A 23,088-nucleotide genomic window follows, 5' to 3' on the forward strand; every position below is an offset into this window, starting at 1 on the left:
CACTTTTGGACACTGGACACTTTTGGATTGTGTGAGGCCCACTGATATCTGAGCGCTATGTGACAGGCTCGATGGCACAGCTGTGACCTAAGTGACTAGAGGATAAGTGAGATTTTGAATCTCTGCACACACTTTTGGACACTGGACACTTTTGGATTGTGTGAGGCCCAATGAATATCTGAGCACTATGTGACAGGCTCGATGGCACAGCTGTGACCTAAGTGACTAGAGGATAAGTAAGATTTTGAATCTCTGCACACACTTTTGGACACTGGACACTTTTGGATTGTGTGAGGCCCACTGATATCTGAGCGCTATGTGACAGGCTTGATGGCACAGCTGTGACCTAAGTGACTAGAGGATAAGTGAGATTTTGAATCTCTGCACACACTTTTGGACACTGGACACTTTTGGATTGTGTGAGGCCCACTGATATCTGAGCGCTATGTGACAGGCTTGATGGCACAGCTGTGACCTAAGTGACTAGAGGATAAGTGAGATTTTGAATCTCTGCACACACTTTTGGACACTGGACACTTTTGGATTGTGTGAGGCCCACTGATATCTGAGCGCTATGTGACAGGCTCGATGGCACAGCTGTGACCTAAGTGACTAGAGGATAAGTGAGATTTTGAATCTCTGCACACACTTTTGGACACTGGACACTTTTGGATTGTGTGAGGCCCACTGATATCTGAGCGCTATGTGACAGGCTCGATGGCACAGCTGTGACCTAAGTGACTAGAGGATAAGTGAGATTTTGAATCTCTGCACACACTTTTGGACACTGGACACTTTTGGATTGTGTGAGGCCCACTGATATCTGAGCGCTATGTGACAGGCTCGATGGCACAGCTGTGACCTAAGTGACTAGAGGATAAGGGAGATTGGATTGCTTTTAAAAAAGCGGTTTGCGGAGCAGTGGGTAAACAGCAATGCCAGCCTGTCAGGAAGCCTTAAAAGGCAGCCCAACAACCAACACCACTGATACACCACAATATAGACTCCCCTTGCACTGCACACACAGTGACTGGTGTGTTGTGCAGGCCAAATTGCTATCAGCAGCAGAAGCAGTTTTTTTTCCTTCTCAGCAGGACAAAAAAAAAAATTGGGATTGCTTTTAAAAAAGCAGTTTGAGGCCCAATGAATATCTGAGCGCTATGTGACAGGCTCGATGGCACAGCTGTGACCAAAGTGACTAGAGGATAAGGGAGATTGGATTGCTTTTAAAAAAGCAGTTTGCGGAGCAGTGGGTAAACAGCAATGCCAGCCTGTCAGGAAGCCTTAGAAGGCAGCCCAACAACCAACACCACTGATACACCACTATATAGCCTCCCCTTGCACTGCACACACAGTGACTGGTGTGTTGTGCAGGCCAAATCGCTAGCAGCAGAAGCAGTTTTTTGGTCTTCTTCCCTGCCTAACGCTCTCCCTACAGAATCAGCAGCAACCTCTCCCTATACTGAGATCAGCAGAAGTAAGATGGCGGTCGGCGTGCACGCCCTTTTATACCCCCTGTGACGCCCACCAAAGCAAGCCAATCACTTACATGCCCTTCTGAAAGATGGTGGTGACCCGTGCCTATGTCATCACGTTGCCCACAGTGTCCGTGGATCCTGATTGGCTGAAAAAGAGCGCAAAACAAACTTTTGAAACGCGACTTTGGCGCGTAAGTCGCCGACCTCGTGGCCGACCTCATCCTAGGGTCGGGTTTCGTTTCATGAAACCCGACTTTGCCAAAAGTCGGCGACTTTTGAATTTTTTCGACCCGTTTCGCTCAACTCTAATCTGGTGCGTTCCGCCGACCCTAACACTGCTTCACACAAGAACTACCTTTGCAGTTTGTGATTTTGCAGTAGACTGAAGAAAGGCTTCATACTCTGTCTAAAACCATGAAACCAGCTTCCACAGAGCACGTTTACCAAATGTTTCCAGACTTTTATCCATTTGTAGGCATTGTTTGACAGTACAAGGCTTTTTTGGTCCGTTGCACAAAGAAACCTTTATACAGCATTGCAGCTAGACCTTCCTTCACCCAGGGCAAAGACTCAACTTGGCTCTGTTCACATCATGTCTAAGTCTCCCATCCGACATATATATAACAGGAGCACTGTCCCTGACATATGGATAGATTGTCATACATTGCCCATTGACTCTCATTGCAAACAAGAATATACAGCATGCTATGCAATTTTTTTATTGAATGAATCTGTATAAAAGCTGACTATATATATATATATATATATATATATATATATTCCCTATACAGATGAAATAAATAAAAATATCTGATGAATGGAACATATAGATAAATTTAACATTCTGAAAACAGAGGGCGCAAAAAACCATGAAGCCAATTATCTAAGATTTTAGATTAAATTTACTAAGATCCATGATTTTGTGTTGCCTCCTTTTTCCACATGCTGTTGTGTACATGTTAATAATGTAAATTTTGATATTCTGTCTGAATATTTTTACTTGTAGTATGGAGGCTATTGATTTCATGAAGTGAGATTGAATTCATGGATTTATGTGATGCTGCAATGCAACCCTCCAATCCAAATTGAGTATTTGGCCATACATGGCAAATATATAGTCAGCATATCTTGTGCCCTCCCTTTAAGTGATTCTGCTGCTGTTCCTTAATTCTGGTCTTACGTTACACTTTTTAAAAATGGCCACTGCAGCCTGTGACTATTATATGGGCAATGTTCCTAGTAGAGATGTGCGAACCTGAACAGTAAACTTCGGTGTCTGAACCGAACACCTACTGTTTCGGCACAGACTTAACCAGGAAGTCCGTGTTAATGTTCGGATTTTGGTGCCAGAACACCGGGTGTTTGTTGCGCTGTTATGTGCATGGCAGTGTGGCAAACACCTCTTCTGATAGGCGGGAAAATCATCCCCATCAGTCAGAGAGCCACGGTTCCCACACTGTCAAAAGACAGTGGGAGCGCTCAGCTGTGATCGGAGGTATAAAGCTTACCTCCAGTCACTGGTGTCAGCTGATGGTACTACTCCTCCCATCATCCGACACCTGCAGCTGCTAATCATCACCGCCAGTCAGAGAGCCATGGTTCCCATGCTGTCAAAAGACAGCAGTAGCGCTCAGCTGTGATCGAAGGTATAAAGCTTACCTTCAGCCACTCGTGTCAGCTAATGGTACTACTGATCCCATCATCCAACACCTGGTGGCAAACACTGGATGTTCGGGCCCCCCATTCAAGTGAATGGAGTCCGGGTTTGGGTTTGGGTACTGTTCTGGTACCCGAACCCATTGTAATTGCTCAGCCAAACCCACCGCACCCGAACATCCAGATGTCCGCCCATCTCAAATTCCTAGAAGTCACAGACACATCCTCCTGCTAGACTTTCGTCTAATAGTACTAGAAACAATACAGAGAATGGATAGACCCACCACCCACATTATCAGTGCTCATCCAAGAAAGGCCTTAACAGGGGAAGAGGTCTGTGGGTGATTTATAGGAACACTCTCTGTAGAGAATTCATAGGGCTGTGGTGATTATTTTGTGAAAATTAGAAAGAAAAGCCTGAATGGGGGAATATCAAAAGGTTGGTTGTTGACTAAAGATTTTCTATGTACAGTCACATTTTCAGTTTGACCTAGATAGTCACTTTATCTTTACAATGTACTGTATAATCAAATGTAATGGCCTAAGTGGAGAATCTGAAATTGTAGAGATCCCATTAGATTGCATAGTGCATATAAACAACTGAATGCTAGCAATACTGTAGCTGCATAGATTTGTATGCATTGATCACAACCATTTCCCAACATGCTCGTACCCTGAAACCACATCCATATATGTTGTATGTATGTGTATGTGGTTTAGCCATAATGTCTTTAACAATTGTAAGCTACTGGTATAAGGATTCCTGATTTTTAACCCCTTAATGACAGAGCCAATTTGGTACTTACCGAGCAAGCCAATTTTTACAATATTGAACACTGTCACTTTATGAGGTTATAGCTCTGGAATGCTTCAGCGGATCCCACTGAGTCTGAGTTTGTTTTTTCACTACATATTGCACTTCATGTTAGTGGTAAAATTTATTTGATATACTGTAACTATTTTATTTATGAAAAAATGGAAATTTGGCAAAAATTTTGAAAATTTTGCAATTTTCAAACTTTTAATTTTTGTACCCTTAAATCAGAGATGTGTGACACCATATAGTTAATAAATAACATTTCCCACTTGTCTACTTTACATCAGCACAATTTTGGAAGCATAATTTTTTTTGTTAAAACGTTATCAGGGTTAAAAGTTGATCAGCGAGTTCTCATTTTTCCAACAAAATTTACAAAATCATTTTTTTAAGGGACCACCTCACATTTGAAGTGAGTTTGGGTGGTTAATATAACAGGAAATACCCAAAAGTGACACCATTCTAAAAACTATAACCCTCAGGGTAAAAGCTGGAATCAATGGCAGTGCCATGTTGCGTTTGAAAACCCTCTGATGTACCTAAACAGTGACTACTCCTCAATTCTAACTCCAGCTCTATCCCCAACACACTTCTAACCCTAATTCCAACCCTAATCATAAGCCTAACCACAACTCTAACCTCAACACACCCCTAACCTTAATCCCAACCCTAACCACAGCCCTAACCCTAACACACCCCTAACCCTAATCCCAACCATAACCACAAACAACCCTTACCACAATCCAAACCCTAGCCCAACCCTAACTTTAGCCCAACCCTAATTTTAGCCCAACTCTAACCCTAGCCCAACCCTAACTTTAGCCCAACCTTAACCCTAACCCTATCCCCAACCCTAACCATAGCCAACCCTAACTCTAGCTCTAGCCCCAACCCTAGCCCCAACCCTAACCCTAGCCCAACCCTAATTGAAAAATGGAAATAAATACATTTTTTATTTTGTGATTTTAACCTAACTAAGGAGCTGGTAAAAGGGGTTTTGATTTACTATTTTTTTTATTTTGATCACTGTATTAGGGTCTATCACAGTGATCAAAATAAACCAATAGGAAAAATTTCCTTTTGTTGCTGGGTGCCGGCTGGCAGATCTTGGTGGACGCACTGCACATTCACCCGCCATTTTCTTCCCAGAAGAAGAAGCCACTGGCCGGGGGACTTGACGGGGGATGCAGGAGGGTCACATAAGAGGAGAGAGAGATAAATAGGAGATCTGACTTTTATTGCGGTCGCCGTTATTCTGTGAATAATGGAGATAGCAAAACACTGGGGTCGGTAAAAAACGACCCAAATCATGCTCTCCCGGGTCTCAGCTACTCCCGGTAGCTGAGACCCTAAAGAATTTCTGACTCTGGGGAGGGGCACTATATCCCTATTTCTCAGGGCCTTTAAAAAGTGGCACGCAGGTAAAAGTACCCTTAACTGCCGCCGTTAAAAGGCGTATCGTGATCATTAAGGGGTTAAAGGAAACCTGTCATCTTTGAAAACACTATTCATCTGCAGATATGGGGTTAATCTGCAGGTAAACAGCATTACAATACTGACCAGTTACCTTACTGAAAGTGTGGCTACAGGGAGAAAACAAATTTATTTCCTCTCAGGAGCTTTCAGTCATAGATGTGGTGCAGGGAGTGTTTACAGTCATCGCTCACAGCATCGCAGCCATCTCTCTAGAGAATCTGTGCAGAGAGCTGTCAAAGTCTGATGCCTGCCTATAGCCACTGCTCACAGTATAGTGAGCAGTGCTGTGAGGGGTGACTATAGCCTCTCTGTGTACACCCCCATGACTGAAAAATGGCGAGGAGGAAATAAATTAAATTACTCCCGATGGCAGCACTTTCAGTAAGGTGGCCAGGAGTACTTGAGGAGAAGTTCAATCATTATTAAATCATCTTTATAACATTTCATCCTTACTATATTCAAATGTCGTTTAAATACCCTGTTTGGCAGTAGTCACTTACCTGTCACATAGTTTTTTAAGTCCATTTCCGTACTTAAGGGATTATTGTTCTTAAACATGTATAAATTGAAAGGAGCAGGGTCTCTTCCAATTTTCCTCCACATTGTGTAATCCGGAGATATCCAACGTCCCGCTAACACATCATAATCTCTCTGAGCAAAATGTACAAGTTTTGTTAAAGGATCATATAGTCCTCCATGAAATCCAATGACAAGCTGAAAGTTTGGATTAGAATCAAAATAAATTTCACCAAAAGGTGTATACTGCAGCTGTTTAATCATGACCCCATTGATGCTGAAAGCTGCCAATGGCGTTCCTGTGTTATCAGAGGCAATGTAATATTCCTCTCCACTGCTGCTCTCCATTGCAAAGAGGTGGCCTTGTAAATCATAATACAGAGAAATAATTTCCGAGTTTGAGTGATTATAAACGTGGGTAACTCGTGTTGGATTGTGGAGATCAGCATAGAAGAACTGAAGATGGAGACCTAAGTTAGTTTTGCATGACGCTCTACGACCCAGTCCATCATAGCGATATTGTACATTCCATCCAAGGACCTTGTTGTATGCCCTAGTGAGAAGACCTTTTGAGTTGTAATCAAAAATATCTGCACCTCTTTGGCTCAAAAACCCATCATCATCTATTTTATATTGTACATCCCCCAGACGTGTTATTCTATCTCTGAGGTCATATCTCAATGGTAGAAGACGTACACCATTTCCAGGGGTCAACAAATACAGGTTACCATTTAGGTCATAGTTGTATCGCCAGGTTTGTCTGTCATTAACAGCAACCGTCAACAATTGACCATCTCCATCGTACTCATACGTGTACTTAGTTGTGTTAGCATAGGGACCAAGCTTTAGTTCTCTTTTTATAACACGTCCCATACTGTCATACTGCACAGTCATCCAATACATGAGTGACCTAAATATTTCATATTGGACCTCTTTGATGCGGCCATGAGTATCAAAATGTTTTGTCAGTGTCATCACAGCGGTAGTAATGATCTGATTGACATCATAGTAAATTACCCCAAATTTGCCAAAATGTTCAATTTTTCCAGATATGTCATCATAACGGTAGAGTTCAACAGGAAGTGGGGTTTCACTTATGATAGGCTTAATGCTTGCGACACGAAAACTGTTGTCATGGTATGTGTAGTCAAACCTTGCATTCACCATGCCTTCTTCAGAAAATCTGTATATTTGCTTGTCCACTAAGGGTCCAATTTTTCGATAACGTATTGTACAAGAAAAACCACCACTTTGGAGGTTAACCATTTTTAAAACTCCTGTGGTTTCATCATAGCCAAAAGTAACTGCAGTACTGTCATAAATGATCTCAGATAATTTGGAAAGTTTTCCATATTTATAGAACACTTGTCGGCCAGTACCAAGATAAGAAGTTTTTAGAATTCGACCATCTTCACTGTAATCAAATATAATCGAAGCATTGCTTTCTGGAGGGTTGTACATGTTCCTGATGTAGCCAATAGATGTATGAGTTGACATACTGTGCCGTGCTACACTCGGCATAGTTACAGAGTAAAGTCTGTCTGATGAGTCGTATTCAAAGATGTACTGCCGCTGACTTTGAAGAAGAAGCACCATAGACTGCAAACATGAAAAAATAAAATAATATAAATTACATTATTTAGTAGTAAACAAAAAGTCCAAAAATACATGTATGTATAAAGGAAATCAGTAATCAAATGGAAAAATACTCTGTGTGATGAAGAAAATTTTCAAGAAATATGTCCAACATTAGGAAAGAACATTTTGCACTGTAAATTTTGATGGCAAAGACTACTCATTTTATTACTTGAATGCACAATACTTGGTACATAAGATTTTATTACAGTTATTTCCACAAAATGTAGTTCAGATGAATTTTATATTTTTGAAAAACAATCACACTTGTAGATTTAAAAAGTTAAAACATATTTTATAAGAAAAAAGCATATAAAACAGTATGATCTTCTATCTGCAAGATTAAAGTTATAACTACAGCAATGTCTTTTGTTGTTACCTTCCTCTGACTGCAGTTACGTATCTGGAAAATCAATACCAGACTCACTTCAGTCATTTTATAGAAGCCCATTTGTGGTTGTGATCATCTGAATTCAGGTTCAGAGACCCCCAGGAAGGAATGTCATTACGGTAAAAAAAAATCTATCATGCAGTTTATATTCGAACTGGACACAAGGGGCTGATACATCAAGGAGTTTTCATGCTAGTTTGAAGCAGATCCATGAAAATGGGGGGGGGGGTGCTGGGGAAAAGATAGGGTGGAGTGTGCCTACGCCCACCTGTTAAATTCAGTAAAAGTGCAAAAGTTTGTTATGTCAGAAATTTTACTGTAGTCCTTGATTGGAATATAATACTAATAAGATGAATTCATTAAGTGGTATTTGCCTCTAAATGAATGTGATGCATCTTATTCCTGCATGAATGAAACAAAACACCAGTATTAATGAATTAAAGCTATGGCCCTTGCTGTGTGCCACACTCATCACCAAATGAACGGCTTTAGACATTCGATATGCTGTCTATTGCTCATCTTCAGCACACTGATAAGAAGACCCAACAGCTTCTACCTTCTTAGTTCCAGCAATGGGTGGGAAACTCAGAGCCTGAAACTTCACCAATCTCAATTTCTGATTGTCATGGGGAACTGTGTGTGATAGCCTGGCAGCTCTTGATAAAGTTTCCATACAAAGGATTATCACTAGCCACAACACCTTCCAGAACCTGTAGGTTGACCTCACCTTCACCCTTTAAGCCTTAAATAGGGACTTAGGGTCCCGTTACACATAACGACTCTCCAGCGATCCCGACAACGATACGACCTGGTTAGGATCGCTGGTACAATTCTACATGGTAGCTAGTAAGCTGTCAAACAGGCAGATCTACTCAAAGACGCAGCAACGATACGGTGATCTGTATAAAGACCTCTGCGGTCGTTGGGATCTTGTCACACAACAGCTATTCTGACGACTCACGCCTGCATCCCTGAGTTCTGTGTTGCCAACGAGGTCGCTCGTTGGCTTCAAACACAGCGATGTATGCTGACCAGCGGGACGCCAACGATCAAAAAATGGCCTGGGACATTCGAGCACGATCAGCAATTTCCAGCGGGGGGCCGGTTGCCGCTATGTGCCACATTTAGCGAGACCGCTTGTGAGGTCGCTGTTGCATCACAAAACCTGTGACGTTTCAGCGATCTCGCTCACGATCTCGTTATTTGAGATGGGACCTTTACACTGGGACCCCTGGCTTGGGTGCAAAGAGCAACTGCTGGCCAGTGGAGCAGGCTTAGGCTACTTTCACACATCAGGTTTTCGGCGTCAGGCGCGATCCGGCGTCGTGCCGGAACGCCGGATCCGGCAAATGTTTAGTAAAACCGGATGTGACGGATCCGGTTTTCTGCCGGATCCGTCTTTTTCTTGACAGACAAAACCGGATCCGTCTCATCCGGTTCATCCGTTTTTCGACGGATTACGCCGGATCCGGTTTTTAAAATTGACCCTTGTGGCCTTCCGAACGGGATTGGCTACTGGAAAACTATATATAGCATGTTCCTACAGCCCTTCTTTGACAGGTTGTAGAGGAGAAAGTGCAGGTTGGAGAGAAGAGCAAGTTACTGGCGAAGATGGATGTTGTCATTGGAAATATTTTGAAGAATTTGGCGGATTTTACAGCGGAGGCGAATCGTTTGAGGGTGATTGTTCTGGAGAAGGAGAGAGCGAGACAGCAGCGCATCAGGCATCGTAGACGACGTTTGTGGATCCACCCCATCACAGCCAAGAGAATGACGCGTGGGGTCTATTCTACACTATGCATGGACCTTCGACGAAACCCGGATAAATTTTTTGGATATGTTAGGATGAAAATGGAGAATTTTGATTACTTGGTGGAGCGCATTGCACACCTCATAAGAAAAGCGGACACCTATTGCCGCTTCTCCGTTTCACCCGCAGAGCGTCTGATGGTGACTTTAAGGTAAGCCACATTTATTGGATATGATCGCATCAGAGCACACTTTCACTGCAATCTTGTTGGTGGTAATTTGTATCTCCAAGTGTTAGGTCAGTTTTGGTATGTAATGCTGTGATTTAAAACTAATTTATTGTTTGTTAATTCCCCACAGATTTCTTGCAACTGGAGAATCCCTTTCGTCACTGCATTTCCAGTACAGACTCGGGATTTCCACCATATCTGGAATTGTGAAGTACACATGCCGTGCACTGTGGGACTCCTTAGCTGAAGAGTTTTTACCAGAGCCCACAACAGAGAGGTGGATTGAAATTGCTGACAAGTTTCAACAGATATGTCAGTTTCCAAACTGCTTGGGCGCTGTGGACGGGAAACATATCCGCATTGTAAAGCCAGCTGGATCTGGATCGGAATATTTCAATTCCAAGAAATATTTTTCAATTGTCCTCATGGCCATCGCTGACGCGGAATACAAATTTATTGCGGTTGATATTGGGGCCTATGGCCGCTCCAATGACTCTCAAGTTTTCAAACTGTCTGCCATGGGGCGTAAACTGTATGGAAACACCTTCCAGTTCCCACCACCTAGACCGCTGCCGCAAACATCTGGTCCACCTATGCCATTTGTCTGTGTAGGGGATGAAGCCTTCCAGCTGTCAGAACACCTTTTGAAACCGTACTCTAGCAGAGGATTGACAAGACCAAAACGCATTTTTAATTACCGCCTCACAAGAGCAAGAAGAATGGTTGAATGTACCTTTGGTATTCTGACAGCCAAATGGCGGGTCCTATTGACTGCGATCAACCTCAAGACAGAAACTGTGGACGAGGTGATCAAAGCGTGCGTGGTACTCCACAATTTTGTTATATGCAAGGAACCCATTTCCATTGAGGACACCTCTGAAGAAACCACCTTGCAAGATTACCATGACATTACCACTAGAAGTTCTGTGACGGTTTCAGTAATGAGGGACAATTTTGCACTATACTTTATGTCACCTCAAGGCAGAGTACACTGGCAGGATGACAGAGTGTGAAAGATTTGTGCCCTAACCAAACTTGTGTACCTTCTGTACCAACAGTATATACCTTTGCCAACCAAAGTTGGCTATCTTGTCATGGTCTCTATTTTTAGCTTTAGGCCACAGGTGTGTACCTGGTTGTGTTTTATGCAAAGTATTTCACCTTTTAACAAAAGTTGTGTACATTGTTAGGAAATCACCAACAATAAACACAACTTTTTAGGTGAAATACTTTGCTTCAAACACAACCAGGAACACAACTGTGGCAAAAAGCTAAAATTTACCCACAGTTATATACCTAGTTTTGAATACCATTTCACCTTTTAAATACCCTGTATTTAACCTTTTTCGCCGCAGAAAGAAATGACAGACAACCAGTGTAAAATAATTTAACTTTTATTGAAAAATGTTTTTTTTAGTAAACTTTTTAAAATTTTAATAAACATGTTTAATAAAAATTTGAAACTATAAAACTGAAACCATAAAACTGGTCATTTTTATTTAAATACACACATTATAATTCTGTGTAGTGTGTGGTGGAAATACTGCTGTAGGGGCTGCGGGACACTTCGACACTGGGAGTGTGGAGAGAGGACTGGGATCGTGGTGGGGAAGGAACAGTTAGAGGTGAAGGTGTGGAAAAAACTACAGAATGGGTGGACATGTGGGAAGCAGAAGAGGTGGTGGGTGGTGGAGTGGAGGGTTGGGCAGGGACTGTAGGAGCAGATGATGTTGATGGCAAGTTGTATGGGGAAGGAGTTTGGTACGGGGCAGGTTGCTGGAAGTGGGGAGATATCTGGTACGGGGCAGGTTGCTGGAAGTGGGGAGATGTCTGGTACGGGGCAGGTTGCTGGAAGTGGGGAGATGTCTGGTACGGGGCAGGTTGCTGGAAGTGGGGAGATGTCTGGTACTGGGGAGGTTGCTGGTACTGGGGAGTTTGCAGGTACTGTGGAGGTTGCTGGTACTGGTGAGGTTGCTGGTGCTGGGGAGGTTGCTGGTGCTGGGGAGGTGGCTGGTGCTGGGGAGGTGGATGGTGCTGGGGAGGTGGATGGTATGTAATAGGAGGGGGAGGATGGAAAGTGGCTGGAGGTGGATGGTATGTAATAGGAGGGGGAGGATGGAAAGTGGCTGGAGGGGGTGTAGATGTAATAGGAGGGGGAGGATGGAAAGTGGCTGGAGGGGGTGTAGATGTAATAGGAGGGGGAGGATGGAAAGTGGCTGGAGGGGGTGCAGGTGGAGGAACTACTGTGGTGGGAGGAGGAGGAGGTTGGGAGGTAACTTTCTGGAGAGCAGCGTGGCATGAATGCATTACATGCATCTGCTGGGCAGGAGAGAGCGTTTCCATGCGCTCCACAACAGACCTGAAAAAGGTGTGGTTTGGCGAAGATCTTGCTTCTGAATGCATGGTTTGCAGAAGTGTCTTCACCTCCAGAATGCTGGAGTTGATCTGCTGATAGCCTGCGGAGATTTGCTCTGACAAGACTTTTAGACAGTTCTGGAAAGATGCATTCAGATGCAAGAACTCTGGCGCATAAGTCTTTTCCTGACCCCTCTGCCGCTCAGTACCCGCAGGTGTACTAGAGGTGGCAGGGGCAGAAGGGTGGGGTAAAGGGAAAGCGATCTCCTCACCAGCAGCTTCATGTAATGTAGGCGGCCACGATGCTCCTGTGCTGGTGGATGGGACAGATGGGTCGAATGTGTTGGAAGGCTGGGAAGGTGCAGATGTACCGGGGCGGTCGAAGTGTCCCTCGGTGCCGGTCTCCTCAGGGATCGCCTCAGAAGGGTCCAATCGTGCCGGCTCCCGAGTGCTGCTCACCGTGCTGTGGAATAAAGAGAAAAAAAAACAATTAAAATACTGACATGGTATGGCCCTGGCTGAAAAAAAAATTTACATCTAACATTTTTTTCACATGTGGTGTGTAATATTTACCTTCTGGTTACCATTGTTTCCCGGAGGAACGACAGGGCTTCTGCGTACTTGTACTTGCTCCTGCGTCCTCCAGATCCACTCGGGGCCCGCATCTCTTTATTGAACTCCTTCTTGAAACGATCTCTCACAGACCGCCACCGATTCACAATTCTGTTCCCTGAAACGAGAAAGGAGTGGTTAGTATACAACATCAGTGTTTCCCAAACTCCAGTCCTCATGGTCCCCAGGGGTCATGTTTTCAGGATTTCCATAGTAAATAGAAATCCTGAACACATGATCCGTGGGGACCACGAGGACTGGAGTTCGGGAAACACTGGTTTAAATCAAGCAACCGGTACTGTGTATACTTACGCTCTGTAATCTGGGCCCGAACATCGAGGTCCTCCCAGCGGCCCACAAGGAGCGAACAGATTTCCTCCCAGAGTCGTCGGGTAACGATCAGGTCAGCGTGGCGGCGGTCAGCCATATTCCAGAGCGGCTCCCTTTCTCTGACGAGATCGATGAGGCGGTCCACATCAATCCCTCCATCCTCAACGTCAGAGTCGGGAGCACGCTGTTAAGGCTGTTAAAGAAAAAGACAAAAATAACATAATTAGCCTCCACAAAAGAAATGAAATAAAAAGTGCAAAAAAACAAAGCAAAAATATTTATACTTACACGCTGGTGACCGCCGCGTTGCTGTCACCGACGACCCTGGGAGGCACTGCGAGCACCTCTTGGCCAAGCACCAGATTGGGAAGACTAGAGAAGAAAACAAAAAAAGTTATGTCTTTGGATGTAGGCATTTGTTTGCTGTGTGTGGTCTGCAGAACATTGTTTTCTATGTGTTGTGTGTAGTGTGATGTTGTGTTTCTGCGTTTGATGCAAAAAACTTACCAATTGTGAGCCCACTCCAGGTGTCTGTCCACCCCTTCCTTCTTCTTCTGGGAGCTCCTCTTCATCTTGTGATTCCTGTTTTGAAATAAAAGGCCATGAATAGACATATATTACAGAGAAGATGGATTTTGGAAATAAAAACTTACCGTCAAACGCTGACGATGCGAGGGAGGGCTCCCAGAAGATGATGTGCTGTCTTCCTGGTGGCCACACTCCATGCCTGTGGGTGGTGTTCCAGCTGCTGCCATTGCTGCTGCTGCTGCTGCTGCATCTATTGGGCGGCTGTTGAATAAAGAGAAACAAAGGGCCAATGAATATCTTGATATTCAATAGCCCTAGTTTGGAGGAATGGGTGATTTGATAATTACCGTCTCTCATCTGCTGCTGGACTCCCCTCCCGTTGTTCAGCATGCTGCTCCAATTGGGGTGGTGCTGATGGTGCTGCTGCAGATGTCTCCTGCCTTCTCCTGCGCCTGGTTGCTGTCTTGGGTGGCATGTTGGGTGTGACTGTGGGTCCCACTGTCTTGCTTTTATATATGTCTTGTGGGCAGAGCTACTGAGCATGCTCAGACCAAAAAACTGGATCCGGCCGCCGGATCAGGCTTTCGCCGGATCCGGCGCATTGCGGCGCTCATAGGCTTTCATTGTGTGAAAAAGCCGGACGCGCCGGATCCGGCGTGTCCGGCTTTTTCGCCGGAGACAAAAAACGTTACAGTAGACGTTTTTTCCAGACGCCGGATCGCGACACATTGCGACACATTGCCGGATCCGGCGAAAACCGGATGAAACGCATGGCCATCCAGCGCGATCCGGCGCAAATGCAAGTCAATGGGGGGGAAACCGGATCCGGCATTGCATTTCGCCGGATCCGGTTTCTGTCAAAAGCGCCGGATCGCGCCTGACGGCGAAAACCTGATGTGTGAAAGAGGCCTCCAAACTAGGGCTATTGAATATCAAGATATTCATTGGCCCTTTGTTTCTCTTTATTCAACAGCCGCCCAATAGATGCAGCAGCAGCAGCAGCAATGGCAGCAGCTGGAACACCACCCACAGGCATGGAGTGTGGCCACCAGGAAGACAGCACATCATCTTCTGGGAGCCCTCCCTCGCATCGTCAGCGTTTGACGGTAAGTTTTTATTTCCAAAATCCATCTTCTCTGTAATATATGTCTATTCATGGCCTTTTATTTCAAAACAGGAATCACAAGATGAAGAGGAGCTCCCAGAAGAAGAAGGAAGGGGTGGACAGACACCTGGAGTGGGCTCACAATTGGTAAGTTTTTTGCATCAAACGCAGAAACACAACATCACACTACACACAACACATAGAAAACAATGTTCTGCAGACCACACACAGCAAACAAATGCCTACATCCAAAGACATAACTTTTTTTGTTTTCTTCTCTAGTCTTCCCAATCTGGTGCTTGGCCAAGAGGTGCTCGCAGTGCCTCCCAGGGTCGTCGGCGACAGCAACGCGGCGGTCACCAGCGTGTAAGTATAAATATTTTTGCTTTGTTTTTTTGCACTTTTTATTTCATTTCTTTTGTGGAGGCTAATTATGTTATTTTTGTCTTTTTCTTTAACAGCCTTCACAGCGTGCTCCCGACTCTGACGTTGAGGATGGAGGGATTGATGTGGACCGCCTCATCGATCTCGTCAGAGAAAGGGAGCCGCTTTGGAATATGGCTGACCGCCGCCACGCTGACCTGATCGTTACCCGACGACTCTGGGAGGAAATCTGTTCACTCCTTGTGGGCCGCTGGGAGGACCACGATGTTCGGGCACAGATTACAGAGCGTAAGTATATACAGTACCGGTTGCTTGATTTAAACCAGTGTTTCCCGAACTCCAGTCCTCGTGGTCCCCACGGATCATGTGTTCAGGATTTCTATTTACTATGGAAATCCTGAAAACATGACCCCTGGGGACCATGAGGACTGGAGTTTGGGAAACACTGATGTTGTATACTAACCACTCCTTTCTCGTTTCAGGGAACAGAATTGTGAATCGGTGGCGGTCTGTGAGAGATCGTTTCAAGAAGGAGTTCAATAAAGAGATGCGGGCCCCGAGTGGATCTGGAGGACGCAGGAGCAAGTACAAGTACGCAGAAGCCCTGTCGTTCCTCCGGGAAACAATGGTCACCAGAAGGTAAATATTACACACCAAATGTGAAAAAAAATGTTAGATGTAAATTTTTTTTTCAGCCAGGGCCATACCATGTCAGTATTTTAATTGTTTTTTTTTCTCTTTATTCCACAGCATGGTGAGCAGCACTCGGGAGCCGGCACGATTGGACCCTTCTGAGGCGATCCCTGAGGAGACCGGCACCGAGGGACACTTCGACCGCCCCGGTACATCTGCACCTTCCCAGCCTTCCAACACATTCGACCCATCTGTCCCATCCACCAGCGCAGGAGCATCGTGGCCGCCTACATTACATGAAGCTGCTGGTGAGGAGATCGCTTTCCCTTTACCCCACCCTTCTGCCCCTGCCACCTCTAGTACACCTGCGGGTACTGGGCGGCAGCGGCAGAGGGGTCAGGAAAAGATTTATGCGCCAGAGTTCTTGCATCTGAATGCATCTTTCCAGAACTGTCTAAAAGTCTTGCCAGAGCAAATCTCCGCAGGCTATCAGCAGATCAACTCCAGCATTCTGGAGGTGAAGACACTTCTGCAAACCATGCATTCAGAAGCAAGATCTTCGCCAAACCACACCTTTTTCAGGTCTGTTGTGGAGCGCATGGAAACGCTCTCTCCTGCCCAGCAGATGCATGTAATGCATTCATGCCACGCTGCTCTCCAGCAAGTTACCTCCCAACCTCCTCCTCCTCCCACCACAGTAGTTCCTCCACCTGCACCCCCTCCAGCCACTTTCCATCCTCCCCCTCCTATTACATCTACACCCCCTCCAGCCACTTTCCATCCTCCCCCTCCTATTACATCTACACCCCCTCCAGCCACTTTCCATCCTCCCCCTCCTATTACATACCATCCACCTCCAGCCACTTTCCATCCTCCCCCTCCTATTACATACCATCCACCTCCCCAGCACCATCCACCTCCCCAGCACCATCCACCTCCCCAGCACCATCCACCTCCCCAGCACCAGCCACCTCCCCAGCACCAGCAACCTCCCCAGCACCAGCAACCTCACCAGTACCAGCAACCTCCACAGTACCTGCAAACTCCCCAGTACCAGCAACCTCCCCAGTACCAGACATCTCCCCACTTCCAGCAACCTGCCCCGTACCAGACATCTCCACACTTCCAGCAACCTGCCCCGTACCAGACATCTCCCCACTTCCAGCAACCTGCCCCGTACCAGACATCTCCCCACTTCCAGCAACCTGCCCCGTACCAAACTCCTTCCCCATACAACTTGCCATCAACATCATCTGCTCCTACAGTCCCTGCCCAACCCTCCACTCCACCACCCACCACCTCTTCTGCTTCCCACATGTCCACCCATTCTGTAGTTTTTTCCACACCTTCACCTCTAACTGTTCCTTCCCCACCACGATCCCAGTCCTCTCTCCACACTCCCAGTGTCGAAGTGTCCCGCAGCCCCTACAGCAGTATTTCCACCACACACTACACAGAATTATAATGTGTGTATTTAAATAAAAATGACCAGTTTTATGGTTTCAGTTTTATAGTTTCAAATTTTTATTAAACATGTTTATTAAAATTTTAAAAAAGTTTACTAAAAAAAACATTTTTCAATAAAAGTTAAATTATTTTACACTGGTTGTCTGTCATTTCTTTCTGCGGCGAAAAAGGTTAAATACAGGGTATTTAAAAGGTGAAATGGTATTCAAAACTAGGTATATAACTGTGGGTAAATTTTAGCTTTTTGCCACAGTTGTGTTCCTGGTTGTGTTTGAAGCAAAGTATTTCACCTAAAAAGTTGTGTTTATTGTTGGTGATTTCCTAACAATGTACACAACTTTTGTTAAAAGGTGAAATACTTTGCATAAAACACAACCAGGTACACACCTGTGGCCTAAAGCTAAAAATAGAGACCATGACAAGATAGCCAACTTTGGTTGGCAAAGGTATATACTGTTGGTACAGAAGGTACACAAGTTTGGTTAGGGCACAAATCTTTCACACTCTGTCATCCTGCCAGTGTACTCTGCCTTGAGGTGACATAAAGTATAGTGCAAAATTGTCCCTCATTACTGAAACCGTCACAGAACTTCTAGTGGTAATGTCATGGTAATCTTGCAAGGTGGTTTCTTCAGAGGTGTCCTCAATGGAAATGGGTTCCTTGCATATAACAAAATTGTGGAGTACCACTTACGCTTTGATCACCTCGTCCACAGTTTCTGTCTTGAGGTTGATCGCAGTCAATAGGACCCGCCATTTGGCTGTCAGAATACCAAAGGTACATTCAACCATTCTTCTTGCTCTTGTAAGGCGGTAATTAAAAATGCGTTTTGGTCTTGTCAATCCTCTGCTAGAGTACGGTTTCAAAAGGTGTTCTGACAGCTGGAAGGCTTCATCCCCTACACAGACAAATGGCATAGGTGGACCAGATGTTTGCGGCAGCGGTCTAGGTGGTGGGAACTGGAAGGTGTTTCCATACAGTTTACGCCCCATGGCAGACAGTTTGAAAACTTGAGAGTCATTGGAGCGGCCATAGGCCCCAATATCAACCGCAATAAATTTGTATTCCGCGTCAGCGATGGCCATGAGGACAATTGAAAAATATTTCTTGGAATTGAAATATTCCGATCCAGATCCAGCTGGCTTTACAATGCGGATATGTTTCCCGTCCACAGCGCCCAAGCAGTTTGGAAACTGACATATCTGTTGAAACTTGTCAGGAATTTCAATCCACCTCTCTGTTGTGGGCTCTGGTAAAAACTCTTCAGCTAAGGAGTCCCACAGTGCACGGCATGTGTACTTCACAATTCCAGATATGGTGGAAATCCCGAGTCTGTACTGGAAATGCAGTGACGAAAGGGATTCTCCAGTTGCAAGAAATCTGTGGGGAATTAACAAACAATAAATTAGTTTTAAATCACAGCATTACATACCAAAACTGACCTAACACTTGGAGATACAAATTACCACCAACAAGATTGCAGTGAAAGTGTGCTCTGATGCGATCATATCCAATAAATGTGGCTTACCTTAAAGTCACCATCAGACGCTCTGCGGGTGAAACGGAGAAGCGGCAATAGGTGTCCGCTTTTCTTATGAGGTGTGCAATGCGCTCCACCAAGTAATCAAAATTCTCCATTTTCATCCTAACATATCCAAAAAATTTATCCGGGTTTCGTCGAAGGTCCATGCATAGTGTAGAATAGACCCCACGCGTCATTCTCTTGGCTGTGATGGGGTGGATCCACAAACGTCGTCTACGATGCCTGATGCGCTGCTGTCTCGCTCTCTCCTTCTCCAGAACAATCACCCTCAAACGATTCGCCTCCGCTGTAAAATCCGCCAAATTCTTCAAAATATTTCCAATGACAACATCCATCTTCGCCGGTAACTTGCTCTTCTCTCCAACCTGCACTTTCTCCTCTACAACCTGTCAAAGAAGGGCTGTAGGAACATGCTATATATAGTTTTCCAGTAGCCAATCCCGTTCGGAAGGCCACAAGGGTCAATTTTAAAAACCGGATCCGGCGTAATCCGTCGAAAAACGGATAGAAAAACGGATGAACCGGATGAGACGGATCCGGTTTTGTCTGTCAAGAAAAAGACGGATCCGGCAGAAAACCGGATCCGTCACATCCGGTTTTACTAAACATTTGCCGGATCCGGCGTTCCGGCACGACGCCGGATCGCGCCTGACGCCGAAAACCTGATGTGTGAAAGTAGCCTTACAGAAAATAATCAGGAAGCCGAGTCAATACTAGGATCAGGTTGAAGGGTAGTTAAAATATCAACAAGCGACATACCATTATTAATGCTTGTATCTGAAAAGCATCTGCTGTGTACCCTGGATTTCTTTGGTGACCAGTCTATTTCAATAATACCTAAATGAAGATTTTTTTTATTTTTAATTTACTAAACCTATCATTGCTGGAGAATAATTTCCCCTTTTTTTCTGCTTGTTTAGGTTCCACGTCACAGACGTGCGATGATCTACATCAAACCACAGTGCAATTTAATGTGGTGAGCTGACTTTTCCTTTTGTCCTCCATCTCTCTGTTTTCACAGTTAAAATATAGATTGATGTCACACCCATGCTGCCATACTGGTTGACATTACAGGTCCCAGTCACACTAGCATTTTGGCAAGATAAAGCTCCTGGTCTTGACATTGGGGCTTCTATCGGAACAACTGGAAAACAGAACTTAGGTAGATCCCCTTGACGAGGCAGACAGAGTCAATTTGTGCCTGTCTGACCTCTGTTTCTGTATTATTCACTCACACGAGAATCGTGCGAGTCTCTCGCAAGTGAGTATGAGCCATTAGTCCAGAGTCACACTAGCATTGAATACAGACAAGTGCTATGCGATAAAACTTTGCATAGCATTCAGACCACGGTTTTTTTTCTCGGACGTATTCAGCGTGCGAGTGAAATCACAGCATGCTGCGATTGTATGCGTATATCATCCGAGCCTCTCCAATGCAAAGTCTATGGGTGCGAGAAAAACTCAGACACCACACGAACCATCTGTGTGATTGAGAGAAATATGCACACATTTTCCTCATTTCAGCCCATTGAGCGATTAAATTCAATGGGGAAAATCAGGGAGAAATGTAAAGCCATATGCATGTCATAGGGATGTCATACAAATACACAGGTGTGAGAAAATCGCAACATCGCATTGCAAACGCATTACACATGGATGACCATACGGAGAGCATTTGTGTCACTCTCGACCGAGAGAATCGTGCCGATTTTTAATACATTAAGTGTGACTCCAGCCTTATGCAGAGCACGGTTCAGGCAGCATGAATGCAACTGACATGTGTCCTTTAGTTACTACACTTGATGAGCAATCACCTCTTACCTTTTCAAGATATGTATAACTCCATGTCTTTCCATCTGCAAAAGCACGAGAAATAATTCTACCCTGTTTATCCATCTCAGTTCTTTCACTCATTGCTCCACGCTGAAGTCCAGATAAGCGACCATTGAAGAAATAAGACACATTAACAGGTGCAAGTCCACTGCTTGGAAGCCACAAAAGTGGTCGTCCTAACTGATCATAGACAATTCTTAGCGTAAACTTCCGGTGATCATCATATATTTTTTCTGTATGAGAATTTCTGTCAAAATCAATTGACAGCAAGTTCCTACCATGCACCTAAGAGAAAAAAAATAAAAACATAATTTTGCATGTGGAAAACAAATCTGTTTATAAAGTTTATTAGCATTTTCCTTTATATGATGAGATCCAATGTTTCAATAGTCTGGCATTTACATAAACCGATGATACAAATTTAATCATGAAATCTTTACAATTATTTAACTAGGAAGGTTAATTTAGCAGCTGATTTCTAATTAAATTATCATTATGATATTTGGATAGAGATAGTGCATTACATAGGTTTTGCTAGGTTAAAAAATCAGATGAGATGATCAAATAATATAATTCTTTCTAGAATTATTTGTGGTTTCCCTCCACAGTTGAGATCCCCCAGTATACTTGTACTTTTATTGGCTGACTAGTCTCAGCCTGCTGCAGTGACATGTCCACCATAATGATGTCACTACAGTGGGCAATTATTGCACATTTCAAGGAATTAAACTTTGTTATTAACTGTAAAAGACTCCAAAAGTAAATATATTAATAATTCAATTGTTTTACCATCCAGGGCATTTTTTACTTCCAGAACACCCCTTTATTATCAGGTTTTTCTTATGGTGATCTGATGGAGATATCATGTTATTAGTTTGCAATGCTGACATTATCCTCACTAATGATGTATTAAACATTTCACATTAAAAGAAGGTTTTTCTAAAGCTGAAAACTTAACTCCCACTCAGTCTTCAGTGATATTCTCAAATCAAAAGTTAATCTGCTCTTCTCTCTAGTCCACTGTGGGATGCTGTATTATGCTTTCATTTTGCGTCTACCAACTACTTTTCTATGAAAAGTGTTTTACAGTTGTCCTTCCTGAACACACTGAAACATAGCCTCCTGTAACATTTCACAAAAGAATGCATACACATGATTAAAGAGAATAAAGCTTATGAGAAGTTTCCTTACTTAATTGAGCATTTTCATTGTGATATGTAAAGGAAGTAAAGCTGCATGGCATAATTACCATGTCAAATTAATTATACATGGAGTCAAAACAAAAAAAAATATTGACGCCTACTTTTGCTAAGAACAGTAATAGCCACATTATGGCTAACCAGTTTCTTATAGCTGATCTCCCATTTCCCAGTATGTACATTGACTATGGTTTTATTTAACATACATGTGGTACAAATACATTGCGTATTTGATGTTAATGTTAACCATTAGTCATGAGCAAGCGCTAAAATGCTCTGGTGCTCGTAAGTATTCGGTGATCGCCAGAGCATCTCACTGCTCGAGATGCTCTGTGAGCACCAAGAATTTCCGGGGTTGCGTGGTGGGAGCTCGGGTCCCCACCCTGCATGTTTTACAGAGCCAATCAACATGCAGGGATTGTCTGCCACACACTGTAATGCTACAGCCATGTAGGTTGTGACATTACAGTGATTGGCTGGCCGCACAGCGTCATCAGGTCTATAGGAAACTGGGCGGTGCCGTGCTCTTCACAGTCTGCTCCAGACTTAGGCAGTGTAGGGAGAGTTGCTGCAGAGCTAGGGGCACATTTAGTGTTGTTTTAGTTAGTGTGGGTATACCATCTTTCATACACAAAACAATCTAAACCAACAGTCCTTCTGAAGACTAATCAAAGTGTATAGATAACAGTGCTAGGTAGGCAGGCAGTGTATGTGGCAGACTTCATTGCATATAGCAACAGGGTCCATTCCAGTAATGACTGCTGCTGTCTATTACAGACATTTACCATATATACATAGCCCCAGGTATCAGGGGCCAGGAATAAATTTTTGTTGCATCTTAATCCTGATTATTTTCTTCAAAAGTCATCTGGAGCACACCGTTTTTTTGCTCCATTTATTTGTTGGCACTGCAGAATACAGCCAGCCTGGATGATTTCCATATTATAGCTTGAAAATCAAGCTATTTTAAACAGGGGTATGGCCATCACAGTGATCACATCTGAGTGCACAGAAAACTCTGCCATTTCTGGGCTACTGTAAAATTTTGTTGAAGTGTCTTATAGAAGTTATTGACACCATTTTGCTGACAAAAAAAATAGCTACCTACAGGGCATTTATTTTAAACAGGGGTTTGGCCATCACAGGGATC

At 44.1% G+C, this 23,088-nt stretch overlaps 1 protein-coding gene across 3 annotated transcripts in view; it reads right to left on the reverse strand.

Moving 5' to 3' along the window:
• TENM2 (teneurin transmembrane protein 2) overlaps positions 1–23,088 on the reverse strand; it is a 6,300,157-nt gene that overhangs the window by 108,745 nt on the left and 6,168,324 nt on the right. For all 3 annotated transcript variants that reach the window (XM_073589482.1, XM_073589484.1, XM_073589485.1), the window contains 2 exons: positions 20,728–21,024; positions 5,928–7,542 (listed from right to left, as the gene is read on the reverse strand). In XM_073589482.1, coding sequence (XP_073445583.1) covers positions 5,928–7,542; positions 20,728–21,024 — 1,912 coding nt within the window. The remainder of the gene's footprint in view (positions 1–5,927; positions 7,543–20,727; positions 21,025–23,088) is intronic.

The sequence above is a fragment of the Dendrobates tinctorius genome, unplaced genomic scaffold (genome assembly GCF_039654945.1).
Source record: "Dendrobates tinctorius isolate UK_male_01 unplaced genomic scaffold, ASM3965494v1 ptg000108l, whole genome shotgun sequence".
Lineage (NCBI taxonomy): Eukaryota > Metazoa > Chordata > Amphibia > Anura > Dendrobatidae > Dendrobates > Dendrobates tinctorius.